This window comes from Primulina huaijiensis, chromosome 2 (assembly GCF_012295235.1).
Source record: "Primulina huaijiensis isolate GDHJ02 chromosome 2, ASM1229523v2, whole genome shotgun sequence".
Lineage (NCBI taxonomy): Eukaryota > Viridiplantae > Streptophyta > Magnoliopsida > Lamiales > Gesneriaceae > Primulina > Primulina huaijiensis.
This window is the reverse complement of record NC_133307.1, coordinates 17,089,639-17,116,729: the sequence shown is the minus strand read 5'-3', so window position 1 is coordinate 17,116,729 and position 27,091 is coordinate 17,089,639. Positions and strand designations below refer to the sequence as shown.

Sequence of the window (27,091 nt, the reverse complement as noted above, 5' to 3'; positions counted from 1 at the left end):
TAATTGAAGTAGCTATTTGAATAGTTTTTGTGAAACCTCTTTGATGACTGACTTTGTGAATCAGTCGAGGATTTTTGACTATAACCAATCTCATATCTTCTAGCCTTGTTCATATTTACAGTAGGTTGCTCAATCAGCTTACTAGGCTCAATTTGTTCTTGTACTACTGCTGATTTAACAAAGTGAATATATTTCCCTTTGTCTATTTTTAGCTTTGGTTGAGTGTCATTTGGACACATTTCTCCTTGAGTGTTGAACCCTAAACCAGTTTTATCAGAAACTGATTTTTGTGAATTCTGCATTTCATTTAGTGCAATAGATGACTTGTTCCAAGATTGAATGAGCTCAGTCTGTTTTGAGTTTTCAAGAATCAACTTTTGGATTAATAACTGATCTTTGTTTCTTTCTGCTTTTAACTCCGCAATTTCCCTTTTTAGACTCAACCCGTCAACTGATTCATCAGTTTTGGTTTTATTGTCTGTGGCATCAGTTTGCTTTGCTTTGATTTTTTCGAATAATGATGCAAACTTTTGGTATTCATTTACCATATCATGTAGTGTTAGAATGAGTTCTTCTCGTGTAAAGTCAGTTGAGCTGAAATCAAATACCTGTTGACTAGATGATTACTCTTCTGCATCATTAGCCATCAGGCACTTGTCTTCCTCATCATCACTAGAGCTGCATGAGCTTTCTGGTTCTGACTCCTCACTGTCAGTTTCTGCCCATTTAGATTTGCTTTCTTCGGCTAAGAGTACCTCATGTTTCTTTTTGAAGGACTTCTTATCATCCTTGGGTTTTCTTTTGTTCTCATATGATTTCTTTCTTCTATCAGTTGAGCCTTGACTATCCTCCTTGGGTTTAGGACAGTCAGCAATGAAGTGACCTGATTTGCCACAATTGTAACAAGCATTTGTTTCATCTTTGGAGTTGTTTATTTGGTATGACTTCTGAAAGTTTCCTTGATTCTTTCTCATGAACCTTCCAAACCTTTTGATTAATAGTGACATAGCATCATTGCTTAACTGATCAGCAGATTTCTCAACTGAACTAGTTGGTTCTGTTCTGACAGCAGCTAGAGCAGTTGTGGCTGCTGGTGTGGATGGTTCTCCTTCTCTGGTTTGCAGTTCGAACTCATAAACTTTAAGATCAGCAAATAGATCATGAAGTTCAATCTGGTTCAGGTCTTTGGATTCTCTCATTGCCATAGTTTTGACATCCCATTCTTTGGGAAGACCTCTCATTACCTTCAGTGCAACCTCTTTGTTTGTATACACTTTTCCAAGTGCATTTAACTCATTGATGATACTGCTTACTCTTTCATCATACTCGTGCATTGATTCTCCTGCTTTCATTTTGATATTATCAAACTTCTGAACTGCAACTGAAAGTTTATTTTCCTTGGTTTGATCATTTCCTTCACAAAGCTGGATCAGCTTTTCCCAAATTTCTTTGGCTGTCTTACACATCTTTATTTTGCTGAAGGTTATTTTGTCCAGCATCTTGTACAGAATGTCTTTAGCCACATTATCAAGATTGGCTTTTCTTTTATCTTCAGTTGTCCATTCTTCTCTGGGCTTTTCTATTCTTTTTGATGCCCCTTCTGTTATGGCATCTGCTGTATTAGTTTTCAGAATCTTCATGGGTCCATCAGTTATGACATACCACATGTCATCATCTTGTGCAGCTAAATGAGCCTGTATTCTGATTTTCCAATCATCAAATTCTTCTCTGGAGAACATAGGGGTTTTGTTGAATGAAGTCATGCTAGCAAGTTTATAGATCTAAAGTATTCAAGAACAAGATTCAACATCTCTGATACCACTTGATAGGATTGATTAACGTATGAAGAGTGTTTAGAAGGGGGGTTGAATAAACACTCTCAATTAAAATGAATCTTTTCGAATTTTGAATTCAGTTTGGTGACAAACTGATTCTCGGAATCTTGTTGGTCAATGACAATCAGTTAAACTAAGAGTAGTTGCGGAAAATAACTGACTGAAAGATAGAATACAAAACTGAAATAAAGTACGCAAGGATTGTTTCTGGATGTTCGGAGATTTCAATCACTCCTACGTCACCCCTTCTATCTCAAGGATAGGATTTCCACTAAAAGACTTTGATCGAATACAAGACTTGTACTGACCCACTTCAGTTTGGACTTAACACTGCCAAAACTGAAACTCTTAGTATACAACAGCTTTTATCAGTTCGTGACTGATCTTAGCACAACTGATATATTCTTGATTGAATTACAAAGTGCTAACACGCTCAAAGTGTAGCTTTAGATGCTACTGATATATCTGATATACGTGAGCTGTGAATTGTGATTTTAGCAGCGTAACAACAAGCTTCAATAATGCGTTGATGGTTTTTTTTTGCTTCTCAGCTGCTTTGTTCACTTATTTATATGCTTCTTTTCCAACGGTAACTTGAGATGAATTTGAATCTTTGTATCCATTGATTTTTTACTTGATTATTCCTTGGATATTGTTTCCTTCATTTATTGTGATGCGGCGTCTTAACTGCTTTCGCCGAAATGCGTTGTTCTAAGCTGTTTTGATTTAAGTGCGGCGTTGCAATCTTCTATGTCTCTGTGTCGGTTGATCTTTCTTTCCCGAGACATGTTCAGTTGAAGGAAGCATACGGCTGAATATATCAACTGATCGGTTTCCAACTGATCAGTCAGTTGTCTTTGAGGATTCAATTAAGTTCAACTGATCAGTTTCCAACTGATCAGTTGGTTTTCTTCGAAAGTTCAGTTCAGCTGGGTTCGGTTGCCTTAGATAATATGCGCGATACTCTTCAGTTAGGCAAGCTGTGTAGATCGAATATCTGATCAGTTAGTTCCAATAAATAATCGGTTTGTCAAACATGCGAAATTAAGTTTTCAACAATTTTAACAAAATATTGTTTCTCAATTATCATGGAATAAAAGTAAATACTTATTTTGACATACAAAGTACCTATTATGGGATTTCAGATACTTGATTTCGCTCTTTGAATACTCCAAATATATAAGAAAATACTATATTTTCGAGCATTCACCATAAATTCATTCGTTGTTGGTCTTTTCATGAAAAATAAATTAGGATGACTTATTCATGTCATTTTACTTTTTTTAAAAAAAAACATAGGTCATCACCCATCATGAAATAAGATTAAATATTTATTTTAACCAAGAAAATACCTATTTTGGAGTTCCAAATGCTTGATTTTACTCTTTGAATACTCCAAATGTGTAAGAAAATACTGGATCTTCGAGCTATCACAATAAATTCAATAATTGTTGGTATTTTCATTGAAAATGCATTAAGATGACTTATTCATGTCATCTAATTTTTTAAAAAACACAGTTTCTCACTCATTGTTGAATTAGAAAAATTATTTATTTTGATCGATAAAATACCTATTTTCGGGTTCCAAATATTTGATTTGGCTATTTGAATACTTCAAATGTGTAAGAAAATACTTAAGTTTCAAGTAATATTAAGTGACTTTTGATTGTGTCATTTGTGAAGTTAAAATGTGATACTTAAATTGGTACACAGAGTATCTAATTAGAGTATATAAATACATGATTTTACCCCTTAAATACTCATATCCAATTATTTGAGGATGTCAAAATATAATTTGAAGTTAATATTAAGTGACACCGATGATGATATTCGTGAAGCAAAAATGTGATACCTAAATTAATATAAATAATACATAATTCGAGTTCACAAACACTTGATTTTACCTTTTAAATACTCAAATTAGATTGAGTATGTCAAAATATGTAATTTGAAGATAATATTGAATATTTTTTGATAATGAGATTTGTGAATAAAAAACGTGCTACCTAAATTGGTACAAATAGTACCTAATTTGATTTCACATATACTTGATTTTACCCTTTTAAGACTCAATTTTGATTATTTTGGCATATAAAAAATATAGTTTCAAGTAATATTGAGTGATTTTTGATATGTCATTTGTGAAGTTAAAATGTGATACCTAAATTAGCACAAAAAATATCTAATTCGAGTCTACCAATACTTTATTTTACTCCCTAAATGAGAAGTATTTTAATTTGAGTTTGCAAATACTTGATTTCGTAAATGAGATACTCACAATATGTATTAAAATACTGGATATTCGAATAAGCAACGTAAGTTCACTAAATGTTGGTATTTTATGGAAGATACACTTGGATGACATATTCATCTCATTTAATAATTAAAAAAAATAAATTCTCAACTAAACATGAAAATTTTAAAGTACTTAGTTTTACTTGAGAAGTACCTAATTTGAGTTTGTAAATACTTGATTTCGTAAATCAGATACTCACAATATGTATTAAAATACTAGATATTCGAATAGACAACGTAAGTTCACCAAGTATTGATATTTCCATTGAATAAGCATTTAGATGACAAATTCATATCATTTAATATTTTTTCTGTAAAAGAAAAAACAAATTCCCAACTAAGCATAAAAATTTTAAAGTATTTGTTTTTATTTGAGAAGTACCTAATTTGAGATTACAAATATTTAATTTGGTAGATGAGATACTCATAATATGTAATAGAATACTGGATATTCGAATATGCAATGTAAGCTCACTAAGTGTTTATCTTTCCTTGGAAGATACATTTGGATGACATATTCATCTCATTTAATATTTTTTTTGTAAAAAAATAACAAATTCTCAACTAAGTATTAAAATTTTAAAATACTTATTTTTACTTGAGAAGTATCTAATGAGATACCTAAATTAATAGAAACAATGCATAATACGAGTCCACAAATACTTGATTTTACCATTTAAATACTCAAATTCGATTATTTGATGTGTCAAAATATATAATTTGAAGTCAATATTGAGTTGTCTTTGATGATGAGATCCGTGAAATAAAAATGTGATACTTAAATTGTTACAAGTATTATATAATTAGATTCCACTGATAATTGATTTTACCCTTAAAACCTCAAATTTGATAATAAGTATAATGAAAGAATATTGATGCATATAATGAATGATTACCAATAAATATTATGAAAGTATACTAATGTGGATGATATCAAATGAGTATAATGAAAGAATATTTCGCAAGTAAAACTAAGTACTTGAAAAATTTCAATACTTAGTTGCAAATTTGTTTTTTTTAACAATTAAAAAAACTATTAAATGAAATGAACATGTCATCCAAATGTATCTTGGATGGAAATGCGAGCACTTGGTGAACTTACGTTGCATATTCGAATATCCAGTATTTTAATACCCATTATGAGTATCTCATTTACCAAATCAAGTATTTTAAAATTGAAATTAGGTATTTCGCAAACAAAACTAAGTACTTGAAAAAGTTCAATGTTAAGTTGCGAATTTGTTTTTTTAAACAATAAAAAAATAATTAAATGAAATGAACATGTCATCCAAATGTATCTTGGATGGAAATGCGAGTACTTGGTGAACTTACGCTGCATATTCGAATATCCAGTATTTTAATACCCATTCTGAGTATCTCATTTACCAAATCAAGTATTTTAAGATTGAAATTAGGTATTTCGCAAACAAAACTAAGTACTTGAAAAAGTTCAATGTTAAGTTGCGAATTTGTTTTTTTAAACAATAAAAAAATAATTAAATGAAATGAACATGTCATCCAAATGTATCTTGGATGGAAATGCGAGTACTTGGTGAACTTACGCTGCATATTCGAATATCCAGTATTTTAATACTCATTCTGAGTATATCATTTACCAAATCAAGTATTTTAAAATTGAAATTAGTTACTTCTTTAGTAAAACTAAGTACTTGAAAAAATTCAATTAATAGTTACGAATTTGTTTTTTTTAACAATAAAAAAATAATTAAATGAAATAAACTTGTCATCCAAACGCATCTTGGATGGAAATGTGAGCATTTGGTGAATTTACGTTGCATATTCTAATATTCAGTATTTTAATACTCATTCTGAGTATTTCATTGACCAAATGAAGTATTTTAAAATTGAAATTAGGTATTTCGCAAGTAAAACTAAGTACTTCAGAAAGTTCAATGCTTAGTTGCGAATTTGTTTTTCTTTTAAAAATAAAAAAATATTTAAATGAATGTACATGTCATCTGAATGCATCTTGGATAGAAATGCGAGCACTTGGTGAACTTACATTGCATACTAGAATATCCAGTATTTTATTAATTTTTATGAGTATCTCAATTACCAAATCAAGTATTTAAAATTGAAATTAGGTATTTCGCAAATAAAAGTAAGTACTTCAAAATGTTCAATGCTTAGTTGCGAATTTTTTTTTTAAAAATAAATAAATAATTAAATTAAATTAACATGTCATCCAAATACATCTTGGATGGAATGCGAGCATTTGGTGAACTTACGTTGCATATTCGAATATCCAGTATTTTAATACTCATTCTGAGTATATCATTTACCAAATCAAGTATTTTAAAATTGAAATTAGGTATTTCGCAAGTAAAATTAAGTACTTGAAAAAATTCAAAGATTAGTTACGAATTTGTTTTTTTAACAATAAAAAAATAATTAAATGAAATAAATTTGTCATCCAAACGCATCTTGGATGGAAATGTGAGCATTTGGTGAAATTGTGTTGCATATTCGAATATTCAGTATTTTAATACACATTCTGAGTATTTCATTTAATAAATCAAGTATTTTAAAATTGAAATTAAGTATTTCGCAAGTAAAACTAAGTATTTCAAAAAGTTCAATTGGTTGCGAATTTGTTTTTTTTTGTTTTTTTATAAATAAAAAAATATTTAAATTCAATTTACATGTCATCCAAATACATCGGGAATGATGAGTGGAAAGAGAAGATAACCAACAAAAATAGGTATTTATATAATTTTTTATTAATTAAAATGATAAATAGGTAAAATTGCATAAAACATGTAGTAAAAATCAAGTTGGTTTTTTGTCAGGTATTAAAATACAAAAAAAACTGTTGGGTACTGAATCTTAAATAAATCATAGACAGATGTATTTTTTTTTCCAAATTTCCCTAATTTTTTTAATGTTTTGAAAAAATTAAGTTTTAAATATTATTTTTATTAAATTATATTTTAATTGTCCCACGATTATCGTTAAACTGAATCTTAATCAATTAACAAAATTGGAGCATTCACACGTTCCCTTCAAAATGTACCGAGTCCGATTTCTTCATTTTCCCCAATCCCCACCGTTTCAGTAAGGCGCGGTCTGTTGTTGGCTCTTGTCCTAGCCGTTCTTCTACAAGGCACATCACATCGCTCGCATGCCCGGCAACTGATCAATTCGCTCTCATGGCCTTTTCGCAAGCCGGCAGCGGAAAGGGTTTACTTTCGCGCCTAGAACCCTTATTCAAGGTTCGTATTTGAGCTAGCAAACTTTTGTTTTTTTCATTATTGTAGACATCTCTACAAACACCTGATACACATTATAGGAAACTGTAGCTATCTTCGAATTAATATGGGAAATTTTTATTGTTTCTGAGTTTGCAGTGCAGCTCTTTTAGAAGCAGGAGTCGAGCTCAGTCTACTTCTGCTACGGGTGTGTGATATTATTTCTTAGTTTTGGAATTTTATGACAAATATAGTTGAGTAGAGACATCTCATTCGAATGTGGATGGATTTTGTATCAATTCCTGTTGCATGAGCTGATTTTATTAATCCAAACACACTGGTAACGCCGGCTGTAATTATATTCTTTTTAAAAAACGAAACCCATTTTTACTTTTTCTCTTTAATTTTTCATTTGAGCACGTACTTTTTTAATGGATAAACGTGCAAGAATATCCCAAAGCCAAAGAGTAGGTTCTTATGTGGTAGAATTTTCTGAACTTATTAAGCATTCCACAGTTTTTTTTGGAACAAATTTGGTATCATAACATTGCCTACCCCTTAAACGATGGCTCACTCTGGATGAAATTATTCACTGGTCAATCTTCAGCATATTCACCGCTATTGATAATTTAATTGCAAATCATATTATCGACACTGGCACCACAATTAGCCCTTCTTAGATTCAAGCGTTTTGTTGCAATATATCTCAATGTGGCTACATAAATATGATAGGTATGGGATCCAGTCAATTCTGTGGGTGCCCAGCTCCGGAAGTTTGTAGAACACAAGGGACATAGAAGACAATAAAGGAAAAGGAAAATAGAAGAAATATATTTCTGCAAATTTTGCTAGATGCCTTCATTCATGTATTCATTATGTATGTAAAGACAGCTACATGAAAGTGGCTAAAACCATTTATCACTATAACCATCATCAATAAACTACATAATGGAGCATATACCATGTGATCTTGTTGGGAACTAGAAACTTCTGCCTTCTCAGAAACACAAATGATATAATTTTTCTGCCAATGAAGCTCATTTCTTTTCCACCTCTGCACTCGAGGGCTGATGGCCCTAGATGAGATGCTCAATTAGCTATTGGTTGTTGGGCTTGTTACTCTGTCCACGAGGATCAGACGACAGCGTTGTTATTTTTATGAAGAAATAGACCAGGATTTGCTTGGTTTCCATAAGGGGCCCCATATGCAAGTTACACGATGGAAGAATTATACCATTCATGCTGTTGATGTGGAAAAAATCGCTAGTTCTAAACACTCACTATATTTCCACTCTTGTATGTAATTTAAAGATAATATTTGCCAGTGTTGAAAGACAATTATAGTGTCGACAGGCTTCAGCTATTTAGTTGTCATTTTTCCAAGCATATGATGAATACATGAATGAAGAAATCAAGCTAATTTTGGAGTTGGGGCACCTTCAAATTGCTTGGTTCACATACCTATTATTATTTGGTGGTCTCTTTGAAATTTAACATAGCGGAAGAGGTGACATGGGTATGACTGCCATCAGGTAAGTGTCGATAATGTGGAACATGTTACATTTAGATGGGATCAAGGTGCATGTGCAGAACGTTAATAGATAGGCTAGTGATGTCTAGAGTTGACCATCGTAGCCTCGATTTCTCAATGGTGAACAATTTAATTTTTTACATCTGCTATACAAGAAATTGTGGAGTGACTTATAAGTTTGAGAAGTTCTCCTGCCTTGGAAGCAGCGTTTTCAATTTGGGTTCTTTACTCATGGTCTAAGTTTTGAACTGATGTAGTGTAAGCGTTGGCCTAGGAAAGGGCTACATTTTGGTTAGTGTTGATAATATGGCCTGTGTTTCCACGAAGATGTGGATTAAGGTGAGTGCTCAAAATCCGTGTTCGCACGAAGATGCGGATTAAGGTGAATGCTGAAAATACTGTTAAGTTGGTGAAAGCCATTTAAAATGGCCGGTGTTGGCTTCACAAAAGGCAGGCATATATGATTCTTTATCCTCTTTACTAGAAATTTGTGGAGGTGCAAATAATTTTGGAAGGCTCGCCCACATAGAAAGTTTGTCCTTCTGGGTTTGATCTTGATTCTTGTGTTTATGGCATAGCATATTTAGTATTTTCAATATTCTCTTGTTTTTCTGGGTAAAATGAAATTTTGTCAACTGTTTAGGCCATGTTAATTTTTCAAAATGGAGAAAGCTGGACTCAAGGGAGTTTGGGATAGCAAGGTCACAGATATCTTTGTCTTCTCAGATAGTTCTGAAGAAGCTGCATAGTGCAGGTGCTTATTCCAGTTTACAAAATTATATGCAGCTTTTCCGCTACAATTCATGTTGATGTAATAAAGGATAGCTTTACACTCTTAACACTGTTAAATTCTTTTGCTTCAAATTTTAAATACAATAGGTCTGTTTCCCGGAAGTTCTTGTCATGTTATTAATTTTCCTTGTGGTATTGCATTCACTGTCAAGAGGTTAGGACCTTGCTATTTACTCTTAAAGGATATGAAGGTGTAATGATAGTTTTAAATTATTGCAGAAGTTTTTTTTTTAAACCTTCAATAAAAGGTAAATAAATGCCAAGTATCCTAAACATAGTTTTATAATGGAGTTCCTGTTACATATTGTTTCGGTATATAATTGCCTTCTTATCTAGGTAAACTTTTTCAGTGCTTCTATGTCAGAATTGTTATTGGTGAAGTTTTAACATCATCTTGCATAGTTGTTCCATGTCCATAGGGTGTCCTTTAGCTTAGTTTTAACTTGAAAGGCGATAATTTTTTTTTATGGTAGTAATAAACTTTTAAAAATCATTATTCAGGGCCCATGCAATATTAAATAACCGGTTCTTTTTAGAACTTAGGAGTATTGCCTTAGTTGAATGTTGTAATCTTGTGTAAATTCTGAGAAATAAAATTGATTTTGTGGCTTACATGTATGTGTGTGTGTTATGAATATATATATACGAACTTAGGTATGCAAGTATAGCATAAATATAGACACACATGCACACACTTAAATATGCATACATTGTATATTCTTAATGCGCACACAATGACACCTGCGTCTGTGTAACCAAGTACATGCTGGTTGCAAACTCTCTTTATTGGCTCGTTATTGAAGCTGAAAGGTGCAGGGTTTGAAGCCTACTTAGTTGGGGGTTGTGTCAGAGACTTCCTTCTCAATAAAGTTCCAAAAGACTTTGATATCATCACGACAGCAAGTCTAAAAAAGGTATTAGACTGTCTTAAGTTTATTTCTTTCCGTAAATCAAAGCATTTCTTCAAGATATTGAGATTATACATATCTTTTGCAGGTCAAAAGTACGTTTCGGTCTGCAATAATCATAGGACGAAGATTTCCAATATGCAGGGTCACAGTAAAAGGCTTTGTAGTGGAGGTTAGTGTATATTATCTAGTTCATCGACCTTCTGAATGCATAACCGTTCAGTCTGTTGTCAGTCCAGTCAAGTAAATTCTAATAATGTAAAATTCATCAAAAATATTTCTCCGTTCATTTTCAGGTGTCAAGTTTTGAGACAAAACATGAACATTCTTGTAGAAAACAAGTTCACATTTCTAATTTTCCAATTGGTTGTGATAAAAAGGACCTTGCTCGCTGGAACAATTGCTTGCAAAGAGACTTTACAATCAACAGGTCCAATACTTGTATTGTCTTGGTGTTTGGATATGATATAATATATATGTAATTTTCCTTTATTCGTTGGGGGTGTACGCTTAATGCTTACAATCTCAATTGGTCCAGAGATTCTGCAGAACTCTCTTCAAAATCTTCTTCTTTTTCTGCTAAGTTTTGAGGAGGAGGCAGCTGGTATTCTTGCCTTTTGACTTTAACAGACATGGACAGCGAGAGTGCATCCATCTCCAGCTGGCCAATTACTGTTGAGTCATCTCTTGCAGTGGGTCTGTGGGCATCAAAATTCACATGGACCGCAGCTTGCTTTCCCTCATCATCAGCATCAAGAAGTCTCTTCTCTCAAGAGCTTCAGACAGAAGATTGGTTTCAACCCATTTGAGTATGTTCTGCTCCAGCTTGGCCTCTTTCTCTAGTACTCTTTCTTTTCAAGAGCAGCAAAATGGACCACTGTTCTGTAGTCCACCCAAAAATCAAACATTCTCAGTTTCTCTTGCACAAACTCTTCAACCCCAGCTACACACATCATAGTTTGGAATTCAGTACACTTCTTATTCTCAGTCAACAACATACTAAACTTGGTCTTCAGACTGTCATATTCAAAATGTTGCATGCAGCTGGTTTCATTTGATTTGTCTGGAAAACCCTTGTTTTCTGCTTTAACTTCCTCGAATGACCGAGAAAGTTTTTTGTATTCTATCACCATATCATGTAGAGCTGTGATCAAATCATCGCGTGTAAATTGATCAGAAATAAAATCAAATGTTTGGTCATCAACAAGGTCCAGCTCAGCATCAGTCATCATGTATTGAACTGGTTCATCATCACTCTCACTCGAAGATCACTCTGAATTGGCTGAGTCTAAGTCTGGTCAACCCACAAAGAGACTTTACAATTAGCAGGTCCAATACTTGTATTGTCTTGGTGTTCGAATATAATATATGTAATTTTTCCTTTATTCATTGAGGGTGTACACTTAATGCTTACAATCTCAATTGGTCCGAGGATTCTGCAGAACTCTCTACAAAGTCGTCTTCTTTTTCTGCTAAGTTTTGAGAAAGAGGAGGCAGCTGGTAGTCTTTCCTTTTGACTTTAACAGACATGGACAGGGAGAGTGCATCCATCTCCAACTGGCCAATGACTGTTGAGTCATCTCTTGTACTGGGTCCATGGGCATCAAAATTCTGCCTCTTTTGGTTGATCATGGACCTCAATTGCTTTCCCTCATCATCGGCATCAAGAAGTCTCTTATCTCAAGAGCTTCAGACAGTAGATTGGTTTCAACCCAATTGAGTATGCTTTGCTACAGCTTGGCCACTTTCTCTAGTACTCTTTCTTTATAAGAGCAGCAAAATGGACCCTTGTTCTGTAGTCCACCCAAAAATAAAACATTCTCCTGCACACACTCTTCAACCTCAGCTATACACATCATAGTTTGGAACGTAGACGCATCTTATCATTCTCAGTCAACAACATACTAAACTTGGTCTTCATAATGTCATAATCAACATGTTGCAACCAGCTGGTTTCTTTTGACTTTTCTGGGAAACCCTTGCTTTCTGCTTTCACTTCCTCGAATAACTGAGAAAGTTTGTTGTACTCCTCATATCATGTAGCGCAGTGATCAAATCATCTCGTGTAAATTAATTAGAATTAAAATCAAATATCTGAACATCAGTGAGATCAAGCTCAGCGTTAGTCATCACATATTGAACTGGTTCATCATCACTCTCACTGAAAGAACACTCCGTGCTGGTTGAGCCTAAGTCTGGTCAGCCCACTTGTTTTCTTTCCTCAGCAACTAGATCATTCTGGTCGCTCTTCTTCTTGAAAGATCTTTTCTGATCCTGGGGTCTTTTCTTTTTTTTTTCCTCGGCCTGGTGCAATCAGCAATGAGTGACCTTTCTTTCCGCAGTTGTAGCAAACTTTGTCCTCGTCAGCTTTCTCTTTCTTGAAATTGGTTTTGCGGCTTGGTCTCTTGAAAGTCTTCTTGTTCTTCCTCATTAATTTGCCAATTTTCTTGAGAAACATAGACATGACACCATTGCTCAGCTGTTTTGCAAACTTCTCGGCAGGAGCTTCTGTAGCACCCAATGTCGTTATTGGTATGGTTCTTGTATTCTGGTCCCCAATTCGACGTCATAAGCTTTTAGATCAGCAAATAGGTCGTGCAGCCCGAGCTTATTTAGATCTTTGTATTCTCGTATGGCTATATTCTCGACATCCTGTTCTCTGAGAAATGCTTTAATGATCTTTAATGCAACCTCTCTATTGCTGTAATTTTGCCTAGAGTAGCAAGTTCGATCACAATGTTGTTGAATTTTTTATCGAACTCGTTCATGGATTCTCTAAACTTTATCTTGCTATTTTCAAATTTTTGCATGGCAACATTGAGACAATTCCGTACTTGATTGCTAATGTTTCCGGTTATCGTAGGTCTGCCCAAGAGTGAATCTTTCTATTTCACTGGGCTATAATCAATCTTTCCTTTGCTTACGGCCCTCGCTCTTAAGACTGTCAAAGATAGCAAGGAGATTTTTCAATGAGCCTTAGGGTTTATTTTCCTTCGTCTGGTCATTTTTCTCGCACAACTATATCAACTATGAGGAATTGTGTCTTAAATTACTACTACTTTCATATTTGCGGAAAAATTTAAAATTTTCTTTATAAATATATCTCGTAAAATAAATCACGGTCACCACTCGTACTAAAAATAAAGTTAATATTAAACCTTCATCATTTGAAAACCACAACCAAAAATACAAGTTAAAAACATCCATCATAATTCGAAAAATCCAACAAAATATAAAAAGTCTCAACTTACTAGTCACCAATACGAAGGCATAAAATTAGAGAAAATAGTTTTAAACGTGCATAATTAAAATTTCCGTGAACTACACGGTTCTCGGGTTTGCATTGCCGTTAGTCCGAGCTTGTTCACTAGTCACCACCTCCCGTCTCCTCAACTACATCATCTGCATCGATCAAGTCTAGTGAGTCTAATGACTCACCATGCATAAACCGTAAATAGTAAGTAATACGTAATAAAATCCATGCAATTTAAACATAGCTCGTGCATAGCATAATATAAGCATAAATATGTATAACGCGACTTTCCTGCATAAACAATTTCATAAAATCATATTTTCGTGCTCATCATCGTAAAAGTAATCGTAAATCATTTTGCTTAGAGTTCTGTTCAATATAAGTGACCTATAACATAAATCGTTTGATCAAACTAAGTCACAATAATGGGCCGGCAGAGATCACCACAACCTTTGGACTGTATGTCCACTCCCTAACATAACATAATTCTTTCGAAGAGGTTGGAGAGGTCCTTGGACATGTTCTCCGGCTTCCAAACCCGGAACATAATTTGGTCACAAGAAAAATCGCATACCTCAAAAATAATTATTTTGCATGTCATACATACTTACGAACATCGTGAACCTCGTGGGATTGTCTTTAGACTTGCTGCCCTAACATACTAAAATTTATACCCAAAACAGCCCCTAAGATGCATTCGGACATGTACGACTCCTGAATTAAATAAAACCACTTAAGAAGTATCAATCGACTCGGCACTCGACCCATACATAAAATACATCATAACCCACTGCCCAAGGTCCTAGGCCAGCCCCGAACCATGCCCGAACTCCGTACCATGCACAATAAACCATATAGACACAAGCTGCCCAAAGAGTGACGCTATGACACCTATGCATTCCGTACGACTTCCTATCAATTCCAACTCGAACCAAGCCCGAGACTTGACCCTTAAACACCACTTAAGCCTCTGGCTCAGCCCGTTCCAGCTCATAACGCACCACAGCCCCTTAAATAACACAAAACCGTGAGCCCTAGTCGTGCATGAGCCCTACGCGCACAAGCTGATGTTCACGACTCCAGCAGCTATTTCCACCCAACTGGACCCTAACCAACCCATACCAGGCCTACCCCGGAAACTTAAGACCCCGCCTAGACCCTAGCCACGAGCCCTGGTCCAGCTTAGCACCCAAACAGACGTGAACACGCGATAAAGCTCCTATGTGCGCACGGCTGCGCTTTTTTCATTTCCTACTGTCCAGCAGCTTCTCAACCCCAATCGGACCACTTAACGACATCTAAACACATTTTAAAACATAACTGTAGGTAGCATCAAGCCATTGGTACTGACCAATGAAGACGACGATCAAAACTCGAAGAAAACGTAGAAGTTCATGCGTATTTCGTATCGAAACGAGTTTTAATAATGTTATACATACATATAATCAAACCAATGTATTTTCGTGCATATTTTATATTAAAATACAGTATATAACTTGATCGATGCATAAAAGAAAGGTTTAGACACGCCTTTGCGTTAAAACGCATGAAATATCGACAAACAAACGCGGGGAAGAACGGAGGCCGAATAGAGATGGTTTGCTGCGTTTTATGGCTTGAAAAGTGGCTAAATTTATCAAAGATTGTAATGTGGTGGTTGGCTTAAGTTGCTGTTGGAAGAAAATAAAAAATCCTCCTACCCTAGCCTTGGAAATTTTGGTCCAGAGTTTGGCTTTTGTGTGTTAGTGTGTGAGTTGTGTTGTGATATAGGGTGGACTCCTTCTTGTATTTAAATAAGATTATGACTAGGTGTTTAGTTTAAATAAATCACCATTTAAAAGTATAGCTCTTAAAATAAATTAACGGTCACCACTCATACTAAAATAAAATTAACATTAAAACTCCATCATTTAAAATAAATTACCAACATCCAATTAATCCTAAAATCCAAAATTTTTTACTAATTTAATTTAAAAATAGTTTAACAAAATTATAAATTTAATTTGCTTATCATCAATCCTAATAAATCAAAAGTCATAGTAAATAATTTAAAAATGTGCGTGATAATATAACTTAAACTAAAAGGTCCTCGGGTTTGCATTAGCACTGGCCCGAGCCTGCTCACTGGTCACCACCTCCCGTCTTCTCAATTACATCATCTGCATCGATCAATTCTAGTGAGTCTAATGACTCAGCATGCATAAACCTTGAATAACGAATAATACGAAATAAAAATCCATGCAATTTAAACTTAGCTCGTACATTAAATATTATAAGCATAAATATGTATAACGCGACTTTCCTGCATAAATTTTTTTATAAAAATCATCAAATCATATTTTTTCATATTTGTTATGCATAATCATAAACGTAAATATTTTACGTAGAGTTCTGTTCAATGCAAGTGGCCCATACACATAAATCGTTTGATCAAATTAAACCACAGTACTGGGCCGGCAGGTATCACCACAGCGCTTGGACTGGATGTCCGTTCCCCTAACATATCATAATCCTCCGAAGAGATTGGATAGGTCCCCAGACATGTTCTCCGGCTTCCAAACCCGTTACATAATTCGGCCACAAGACAAATCGCATAGCTCAAAATAATTATTTTGCACGTGATACATATTTACGAACATCGTGGACTTCGTTGGAACACCCTGGACTTGTTGTCATAACCTTAAAATTTAAATAACTAAACTTGACACAAAAGATCAAACGTACACATGCGACTCCTATATTAATTAAAATAGCCTACGACTTACCGAACGAATCGGGACTCGAACCATACTTAGCCCACATCCTAGCCTACTGTCCAAGCCCTTAAGACAGCCCCGAACTATGACCAAGGCCCAAAGTAAACGTGACAACAGCTCCTTGAAGAGAACAGCCCAAGGAACGCAATATGACGCCTATGTGCTTCTCACGACTCCACGCCTAAACCAACGCGGACCGGACCCGAACCCAGCCCTACACTCGAACCTTAGACACCACTTAAGCCCTTGGTTGAGCCCTTTCCAGCCCAGACCGGCAGCCCAGACCTGCAACAAGCCAAAGCCGTGACAGCCCCTTCCCGCGAGCCTTCCTGTGCACAGCTGCACGTTTTTGGTTCCAGACATCTACCCAGCCAACCAGCCCATGAACCACCCCATCTAAGCTCACCATAGGACCCTAAGACATGCCCCAAACCATAGCCAACAGCCCCTAACCAGCCCATGCTCTGAACTGCACCAGCAAACCACCTACAGCCCCTTACATGCACCTGCGCAGCTGTAGTGTTTCTGGTTCCAGCGCTTTCCCTAGCCAACCAAACCGTGAACCACCTTAACTAGGGTCATCCTAGGACCCTTAGAGACCGCCTAAACCATAGGCCCGATCCCAGGTCAAGCCACATGCCAAACCCCATGCCCGAAGCCGTACCTTATCGCCTGCGTGCAGCTTGTGCGTAAGGCCTCTTCCATGTGTACCAGACCGTGTCTAGCCCTTACCAGCCATCATCCATGACCCAAAACACCCCTAAAGCTTACCCATAACCAGCAGCAATGTCCCAAGAGAGACCAACCGAAGACTTCAATCAAGAAACTCAAGAAAACGTATGAAACATGCTACAAAATTTTCAGAAAACGGTTTCCATTGTTTTAATCGCATGTTTGCATATAAACAATAAATTTTCATGCATAATTTGTATCAACATACATAATATGACAAGATCGATGCATAAAAGAAGGATTAAAACATGCCTTTGCGTTTTTAAACGTCCGAACCGTCGAATATCGTTGCGGGGAAAACGGTGGACAATCGGAGCGGCGTTTCGGTTGTTTTTCTTGCGTTAAAGGGCAGTGAACCAACTGTGCTACGTGTGGGTGTGTGATCGGTGATGATAGAACCAAGAAAATAGCAAAGAAATTGAGGCTCCTAAGCTCAAGAAGTCTCGGCTGTTTGTGTGTAGCTAAGGTGTTTTAGTGTGTGTGACTGTGTGCGTGAGTTGTGTTACGAGAATTGGGTTTGGTGGTAGGGTTATGACTCTTTTATAGATTATTTAGGATGTTAATTAGGTTTAAATAAAAGGGCTTTAGTTTAGTTCATTAGTAAACGATTAGATAAACACTAGATAAATAAATTAAAATCTCATCCCTTAATTTAAAAGATCGACCCCAAATTTTGAAGATTTCAAATTTAAATACTTGAAATCCTAATCCAACTTGAATACTCATTAAATAAATTAATTATGTCATAAAAGTCATTATAAAATATTTTACCCCAAATTTAAGGAATAAATCTTTAATTTTTTTAAAATTAACATTTTAAACGCTTAAAATCTTATAATTCACCAAAAAATTAATTTAGACTTCAACATACTAAAATTCGTAAATCATTTAAAATAATTAATTTTCTTTGCTTAAAATAAAAATATAACTTAAATTCTTTAACATTTTAATCGTCTCCGATCTCCTTCTCCCGGTTGGACATCGAAGATTCGTCTGAAATCTAAGACTTGAGAAAACATTTTAAATTTTCATAATAAAGTAAATATGTATGCATTCAAAATAATTTGACACTTAGCATGCATTACTTAGATTATTAAATAAATAAATAAATTAATTCAATCATACATGGGGTTTACGTGTACTAGTTTTGGACACTATATGTTCTGCAGCCAAAGCTCTGGTTACTGCAACGGCATAAGTGGGAGGACCAGCTATGCGAACATCACGGCGCAAGATCGACCGTAATCCATCCATGAAGTGTTTCAATTTCTCCCTGGAGTCATTAGTTATCCAAGGCTCGAAGTGACACCCCTGCTCGAATTTCCTCACGAACTCCGCCACACTGCGGTCTCCCTGTCTCAACGTCATAAACTCCCTAGTCAGTCGGAAGCGTACCTCATCAGTGAAGTATTTGGAATAGAATACCTCATTGAAGCCTTCCCAAGTCAGGGTTTGCAGATTCACCGACACTGATGCTCCTTCCCACCATAATTGAACATCATCTTTCAGCAAGTAAGTGGGGCCCACCTAACTCTGTCAGCATCCTGCGGTTCCATAAAGGTAAAGATCACCTCTATGGACTTAATCCATCATTCGGCCACCATAGGATCAGTCGTATCCCCAAAATCCTTAGGGTCCATCCTTAAAATGCTTTTATTTCACTTGATAAATTAAATTTAGCCTTAAATGCTAAAATTCGTAATTCCTTTAAAATACTTAATTTCTCGGCTTAAAATAAAAATGTAACTTAAATTTTTAATATTTTAATCGTCTCCGGTCTTCTTTTCCGGTTTGGCTTCGAATATTAATCTGAAAGATAGAACTCGAGTAAACATATTAATTGCATAATAATATATATATATATATATATATACACACACACACACATTTAAAATTAAAATAATTTAACTTATAACATGCATTATTTTGATTATTAACTCAATAAATAAATTAATTCAATCATGAATTGTGTTTATTTGTATTAGTCTTTGGGCACTACATCAACTTCTCTCAAATTTCTTTTGTTGTCGAGCAAATCTTGAACATGTCTTGCTAGTGTCTTGTTGAGGATATCGTTGTCAACATTGTCCAGATTTTGTATTCTGCTATCCAATCCATTTTTGGTTTTTCAACCATCTGGAGGAGCTCTGTCTGTAATGGCCACAATCGTGTTGACCTTCATGATTTTCATCGGGCTATCTGTGATGACATACCACCACATGTCATTATCCTGCGCGGACAAATGTGGTTGCTTGCGAATTTTCCAATAATCATAATCTTTTTTTATAGATCTAGGCAACAAGCAAATAAAAGATAATAAATGGAAACAACATGAAATAAATGATTCGAGGTTTGTTTATGGAAGCTCAACACAAATTCTATTAATATGTTCAGAAACAAACTTATGACAGTTTACAAAATTTAACTCTTCTATTAGCTCGATATAGCAAAGATAGAGTGAAATAACAGCAGCACATAGGATCCTTAATGATGGAATAAAATATAATTTGCTTGTGCTTTGAGCAGCAAAGTATGTTTCTTGAAAGACTTCTCGAGGACGTGAATGTTTTTCACAAGATAATGCGGAGAATTGGTAATTTCAGTAGTCTTCAAAGTCGGATGAATGGTTCCTTCAATACACGACATTTCCAACATTAGCATTTTTGGAAACGGTCTTCAATTGTGCTATCAGCCATGCATGCATATAGAGTATGTTACTTGTCCTTGTCGTATAGAATAAGACAATAAATGCTTCTTGGACATTAGCTAAATCCTGCAATCAACAACTATGAAATTATGTTCAAGGAGACAAAAGACTGCTGTAGACTGTCTTCTTCTAGGAACATTCTCGATTTAAGCTCTAAGTAGCCTGGCTAATGTACAGTCGTTATTTGTCTATTGCTGGCTCATGCAGCTGATGCAACTTAATGCAGCTATAGATATGGAGGCTTGATAGGACAGCTTGATAAGCTGGCTTGATAAGCTGGCTTGATAAGGAAATCTTCTCGCAAGCTTAAGACAGATCGGTTAGATGCCTTAGAGGTCCAACTTGCTCTGATAGCCTCTAGCAAAATGCGAGTATCATCCAGCCGGATCTTCCAGCATCATTCAAAACACTAGCAACTGTCCAGCAGCTTTCCTCAGATTCAGCAGGTTTTTCCAGCAGCTATTGCACATACAAAAGGACAACCTAGCAGAAACTAAACAACCAGCTAGACAACTTAAACAACTAGCAATCATATTTTTAAATTTGTTATCACCGAAACTTAAGAAAATTTTAACCTCGAAATCATTCTGGCAAGATAGGTGAACAAGCGAGGAAGTCCCAAAACCCCGGGAATATAAACTGATATAATCAATTTGTTCCTTAATCGACCCATAACTCATCCTTGACTCAAGCTGATAACAGAGTGTAGGATTTGGTTAGGGAATTGTTTTACGATTGTTCCCTTAATAGACCCATAACTCGATCATTGACTCAAGCATAACAGAGTGAAGGATTTGTTTGCCTGTTTACTGTTTCCAATGCTTTGAGGAATTGTTTTACTGTTTGCAAGAGGATAGGTATGATTACAGATGATAATTAGAATTCCCAGTGGCGCTATTGCATGCAAGTTTGTTCTTCTTAAATTAAAGATGTCACGGGAGTGTTTAACTGCTTTGCACTATTGTGACACCATGACGTGCAATTTTTTCTGCATTTCATAAATTTTCATATTTTTCTCAAGACTCTGAACTAACTGAATGCTAATTTTTGCTTTGGAAATAGCTTATATTATGATCCTTATTCCAACACTATATTCGATTATGCCGATGCAATGACGGACTTGACGTCTTTGACGGTAAGCTGTATTGCATTACGACGTAATATATTTGTTTTATTGTTATCAATCTTTTTGTGAAGCTGTTCTTGTTTAACAAACAGCTGAGGACTGTAATACCGGCTCACTTGTCATTCAAAGATGACCAAGGTAGACTTATTCAGCACTTCTATGCGTCAATGCGATAATCCTGGAATCAATATGTGTAGCAAGACGGTTAAATTTAACTACTAATTGGAGTTCTGCATGTCATTTTTTCAGCCAGAATTTTACGGGGGTTGAGACTTGCAGCTCGTCTTGACTTATCATTTTCAAGGGAGACTGAGGTTGCTATTTGTAACCTCTCTTCATCTGTTGCTGGCCTTAGCAAGGTAATTATGAAGTTTGGAAGGATGTCTATTTCCCTCGATATTCTGTCCATTTGGATTTTGTCCTTTCATTTCTTCATGTTGTATTTTAATTTACACTTCATTCTCCTTGTGATACTTTTGGCCCATATTTTTTTTACATACTACAATCTTTCTTCCTCTGCATGAAACAACTTAATTCCTTTTCATGATCGGATAACTTCTCAAAATGACTTGATATTTTCCTTCAGTCTAGAATACATCTTGAGATGAATTATATGCTATCATATGGAGCTGCTGAGCCGTCTCTCCTTTTGCTTAAAAGGTTCAATCTGCTAAAAATTTTACTGCCGTTTAATGTAAGTTGATTAGTTTTTTCGAAAACTTAAGACCTTTTTATAGATTTAAGCATCTGATATGGTATTAATATATTGTAGGCTGCATACCTTTCCAAACAGGCAAAAAATGGACTTCGCCTACGTTCCTCAATGCTAATGGTTAGCTCTGTTTGCTTATCGCAGAGCAGAATTTGATTAATGTGTGTGTGTGTGTCTCATCTTTGTTTCTATCCTGACTTATTTAATTATTTTGTTTTTTCCCTTTTGCTTTGCCTTTTACTATCTTTTTGCATATGTGATCATATGGTTTGTTTATTCCCTTTCAGAAGTTATTTTTCAATTTGGATCTGTTGATTACATGTGATCGTCCTTGTGATGAATGCTTGTGGTAAGTGGTTCTATTTGATAGTTTACTTTATACTGGTATCATGCACATGTTTATGCACTATGTACTATCAGATTCATGGGGACATATACCCATCAGTAATTTTACGTTTTACTGGTAGGTAGGTTATGAGATTTGGTAAGTTGGTTGCTTCATACCAATTTTTCTAAACCTATTTGAGTGTATAGCATTTAGAAAGCGCTGCTGGGCAGACAAGAAATTTTAGTGGCAAGGCATTCTCATTGTCTTTGCCAAGAAATTTATTCCCCATAAGTCTTAAGCATAATGATGCCTGTGGAAAGAAAACACTACCTTAAGCTGTAAAATGAAGAAACATGGACTGATAACATTCACTAATGTTTAGCTATATTTCTAATCTAAATCAGATAAATTCGGGTCTTCAACCAACGTCCATGGAATATGATTGCTTTTACTTAAAAGGCAATTCTCCCTCCCTCCTTGAACAGTAATTGCATATAAGAAGGTAAGAGCCACATTAATGTTTAGAAGCTTGTTTGGACATGCTGGATTTTCCTTCACAATTAACTGCTTTGGCCCTGTTTGGTCAATGGCCGTACATCATTGTAACTAGCTCTTGGCATGTTTAGTCAAAGTAATAAAGTTACGCTACCTGGATAATCACATACTTTACTCATCTATTGGAATTTGAGATATAAATGACTTCATATCATTGTTATACTTGTTAGATCATTAAGCACATTCCTTAGAAAAAGTATCCGTGTCTGACACCATAAGCACACATACTTTACTCAGCAAAAGAGAACTGTGACCCTTTAAAGCGTAGCTTTGCATCCTTGACAGGATTCTAATGTAGTTTTGGGAGATCAATTTCATCAAGGTCAGTTTTTTCGTGCCAGGTTTTTTTCCCACGAGCAAAGTGTTATCCTAGTGAATTGAAGTTGATATAATTATTTTTTATTGCCATGGAAGGTATAACAAGTGCTATATTTTACTTTACTATCATCTTTCAGAATTGATCTTGAAGTCATATCTTAATCATTGTGAATTGTTTCTCAACTATTTTGAAACAGTGAAGACTGTACCAAATCACATTTTCCATTCTCTCTTCCTAAAGTAGTTTAATAAAATTTAGCCACAATTTCTCTAAGGTTATTAACAGTTGGATAAAAATATCTTTTAACATTTTTATTGGTGTTTAATGCAACAGGGTTGCTTTATTGGCATTTCACCTGGCACTGTTTAATAAGCCTCAAAATGCTGTCGTGGCTTTGACTCTTGCTTCCCTTTTTTCTCATGGAACATGGGAGGAAAGCGTTAATTTTGCAAGAAAACATGCTCCAGTGTCGAGAATTTATGTTCCTGAAATTGTAGCTGGTTTTGACTTCCTATCAGATGATGAAGTTGCAGAAAGAGTTACTAATTTTTCTGTGCAAATGAAAGAATCTGTTGATGTTTTCACCAGCATGGACTGCCTCTTGAAGTCAATGGCCAAGTTCCCAGAATTTTCATGCTCTGGTTTGGTAAGTAAAGCCATTTTCTTTCTCCTTTCGTGGTCACTTTTGTCCAAATACCCAGTGTGAGTGGCTATGCTAGTTTATGCATCTTAAGCTTGCAATTTTTTAGATTTTCCCATGACCTCTATGATTTGGTGCGTGTGAATTTTTTCTCCCACCATTTTTCTCTCCTTTTCACTTTCTCATGCATTTGAATATTCTAGCTTAAGTTGATTCTGAATCAACGCAGCCCTCAAGAAATCCATTTAAGGTTCAAATGAAAGGAATTGTTTGATCTCAGCAATTTTTTGGTACATTTATTAAAAATACGCTGTGATTTCATAGAGTTGTTATTCCACACCATTTATATCATTAAATGACCTGCGTTGACTACTAGAACTATAAGCCATGAGCACTACTTGATTGATATTGAAGTCTTAACCGAGAATCAGGAGGTTCTTTGAATGTTAAATTTGGAGTTCTTGTCCATGAACCTTGATGCGGATCAGAGGATAAATAGACATCTCAAAGTTAATTTTTAAAGTTAAAACTGCTAAACATGATAAACAATGGAACCTAGTCTCCTTTATTCCTTAATTACTCGGTCAATCCCATAATTCCTTTGCTTTTGATTTCTTCTTGTATTTAGAATTGTTTCATTGAGAGCACAGTTTTTCCTGCCCTTCAGGACAAATATTATGATTTGGTGATACATTACCGGGCACATTTCTAGTAAAAGTGTTCTATTAAATGGAAACTATAACAACTATTGATAATTTGGAATAATACTTACAAAGACAGTATTCCATTTATTTTCATGCATCTAAATGACTTGATTTACAAGAAGAAACATCAAAATCTTTTCCCCAGATTGGACTCCATGTTTTTTTCTCACTTTTTGTACGACATATCTTTGACATTAAAGTTAGTTTCATGTGATGTAGATTCAGAACATTCAGAACAAGTCTTAGGTATTTATCAGTGGGGTGCTTTTGTATTTCAGGTTTCAGTGCCTCGAAAAATGGGGCTACGTGTGAAGGATGTTTTTGACATTCTGTTGGAAGATGTCAGATCTTTGACGGTTTACAAGAAAGGTACAGATATAGATTATGGTTTGCTGAAAGCAGGAGACATAAATGAGATCAGGTTTGTGCTTGGTAAAATAATTATAAACACACTGGTTTGCGGTGCTATCGAAGATATAACTGAAGTTGGAGAAGATGTCGTACCATCAATCGATCCACTGCAAAATTTGGAAGTTTTTGAGGAGATTCGGGATAAAGACACGCAGAGTATGGTAGAATCTAATTACAAACTATTTCCACACAATGATAGCAAGGTAAGGTTGGTCAGGAAAAATGTTTTTATCGAGGATAAACTGAGTGGAAGATCGAAGATGACCGTTACTACCCAGCTAAATGTGTTGCTTCAGAATAAACAAGATTTGTCTAAGAGGAACAGACAAGAGGTCACTAATAAATGTCAGAAAGTAACTAGTGAAAGTAAAGGCCATTTACTGCAGGATTATATGTCTAAGGATGATGGAAAGTCAAAAACTTTTCAGTTGCCAGAAAACACTATATCAGGGAAATACAAGGCAAATCCCACGACACATAAGACTGTCAACAGTGGCGAATACAATCAGAGCTCCCAGAAGCATTTTAAAGTTTCAGCAGAGTTTCTGCCTGAAGTGATGAAAATGGTACCCATGTATGAGGAGAAGGATCAACGACGAACTGCAAATGAATGTGGGAATTCTGATGTTTCCAATCAAAAGTCATCTTTAGATAGAACTGAATGTGGGAATTCTGATGTTTCCAATCAAAATTCATCTTTAGATAAGACTGATGAAGATAAACAAGTCAAAGCCAAGGTACCAAGAGCTGTTGGGACCTTGCTTTCTAGTCTGTTCAAGTGACCGTGGCTCAGTAGCATACTGAATTATACTTTGTTTCCCCCTGGACGACGTATGGGCGAAGATCAAATTCAGGGTTGTGACCTGAACCACGAAACTGCCAAGGGTTTAACCACTTATTTATTTCTGATTTGGTTAGAGATTTGGAGTTTGTATTATGCTGATAATAGTTTAGAAATGTTTTTTAAAAATTTCTGTAAACATGTATTGTGGATTACTCTTTTTTGTAATCCGACCTATTATTTTAATAAAGTTTAGTTTCATATAAAAAAAAAAGAATTATACTTTGTTTCCCTCGCGTTTCATCGGTTATTGGGAAGATATAAGTCTGCAATTCTCCACATGGAACTTACATGCGCTTGAATGATGAATCTATAAAGTGCAAGGAAACTGGCTGCCATGAAATCCCATTTTTGTTAAACTTCTATGCTTGAGCTCTACGGAACATCATGTAAAAAAGCTCGAAACAGATGTGTATCTGCTATGAACTTGATCAAAACGCAGCAGTTCTTGCTCAAACTGATGCATCATCCTTTTGAAATATGAGATAGATGTGCAATATGACCATGTCTACTTTTAGTCCTTCGGTGTGAAGGAGCTGGGCTGGTATGAGAGAATCAATCCGAATACGAACCAGGTTATCTTCACAACAAAAAGGGAATAAAAAACGGTTGTTGGTAATCAAATTTAATCTATTTTCATGGGATCATACCACATTTTGGGAATTCTTGTTTACTACTGTCTTTTTCAGAAACAAAAAATACTCCCAAAGTCAGAATGTTATACAAGACGATAATGTATAACAAGTAGGTAATTTTCTTACATCTCGTCCCGGAGCCGAAAGTATCTTCTGGAGAACTTCCATCTTTCAAAGAGACGAAGAGCCATCACTTTTGAAACATTGAGCTTATGTTTTTGAAGCCCAACTTAACGTTAAATAAACATAAATCGCGGCCTTTAATTTTTATCTTATTCATCCCAAATTTATACAATAACACACAATTTTAGCAACGAAAGAAATTAGAAACCTCTAATTGTTTGTCATTTAAGCAAGTATTCTAGAAATATTAATTGCATTTAGAATGCGAACAAGTTCGAAAAAGTGAGTTCTTCTCAACCTCTAATTTTTCAGTTGTTACAATTTTTTTTAATAAATAAAAAACAGAACTAAACCGTCCTGTTTTTCATACATATATAATTCTTCAAATTCTTCTTTTAGACTTGATTATAGACCTTTTTCAATTGGTTGAAAGGGCAGGAAAAGATTCTTAGCTTAGCGATGGAATTGACAGTCGTTAAACTCCTTTTTTTAGGACACAACTCCATAGAAAATGGACGTTAGTCAACATTTTAAACTCAGTTTACCGATTAGTTTGTTGTATAGTTGGGTATCTTACACAGTCATCTGGTTCGTGAGCATCTTTAGCCCAAAAGGTAGCACTTACTAATATTTTTGTGAGTATTATATGTCTCTAGTATTGTTTTACTAACTGAATCTT

At 35.1% G+C, this 27,091-nt stretch overlaps 1 protein-coding gene across 4 annotated transcripts; it reads left to right on the top strand.

The window, feature by feature from the left end:
• The first annotated feature begins 7,135 nt into the window (after window positions 1-7,135).
• LOC140967410 (uncharacterized) lies at window positions 7,136-26,167 on the top strand. 4 transcript variants are annotated; one of them, XR_012173573.1, is made up of 15 exons: window positions 7,136-7,363; window positions 7,499-7,547; window positions 9,514-9,624; window positions 10,479-10,576; window positions 10,659-10,742; window positions 10,867-11,000; window positions 21,081-21,153; window positions 21,237-21,282; window positions 21,394-21,503; window positions 21,731-21,838; window positions 21,917-21,976; window positions 22,144-22,205; window positions 23,392-23,704; window positions 24,681-25,668; window positions 25,920-26,167. XR_012173573.1 is itself a non-coding variant. In XM_073427933.1 (15 exons), the coding sequence occupies exons 3-15, from the start codon at window positions 8,192-8,194 to the stop codon at window positions 25,593-25,595; spliced, it is 2,139 nt and encodes a 712-aa protein (XP_073284034.1). In that variant the 5' UTR covers window positions 7,136-7,363; window positions 7,499-7,547; window positions 8,072-8,191; the 3' UTR covers window positions 25,596-25,819. The 4 variants fall into 4 exon arrangements, 3 of the variants coding, with proteins under 3 accessions (XP_073284034.1, XP_073284023.1, XP_073284044.1); XM_073427933.1 differs by lacking the exon at window positions 25,920-26,167 and adding an exon at window positions 8,072-8,216 and having other exon boundaries at window positions 24,681-25,819; XM_073427922.1 differs by lacking the exon at window positions 25,920-26,167 and having other exon boundaries at window positions 7,137-7,363; window positions 24,681-25,819.
• Window positions 26,168-27,091: the final 924 nt, after the last annotated feature.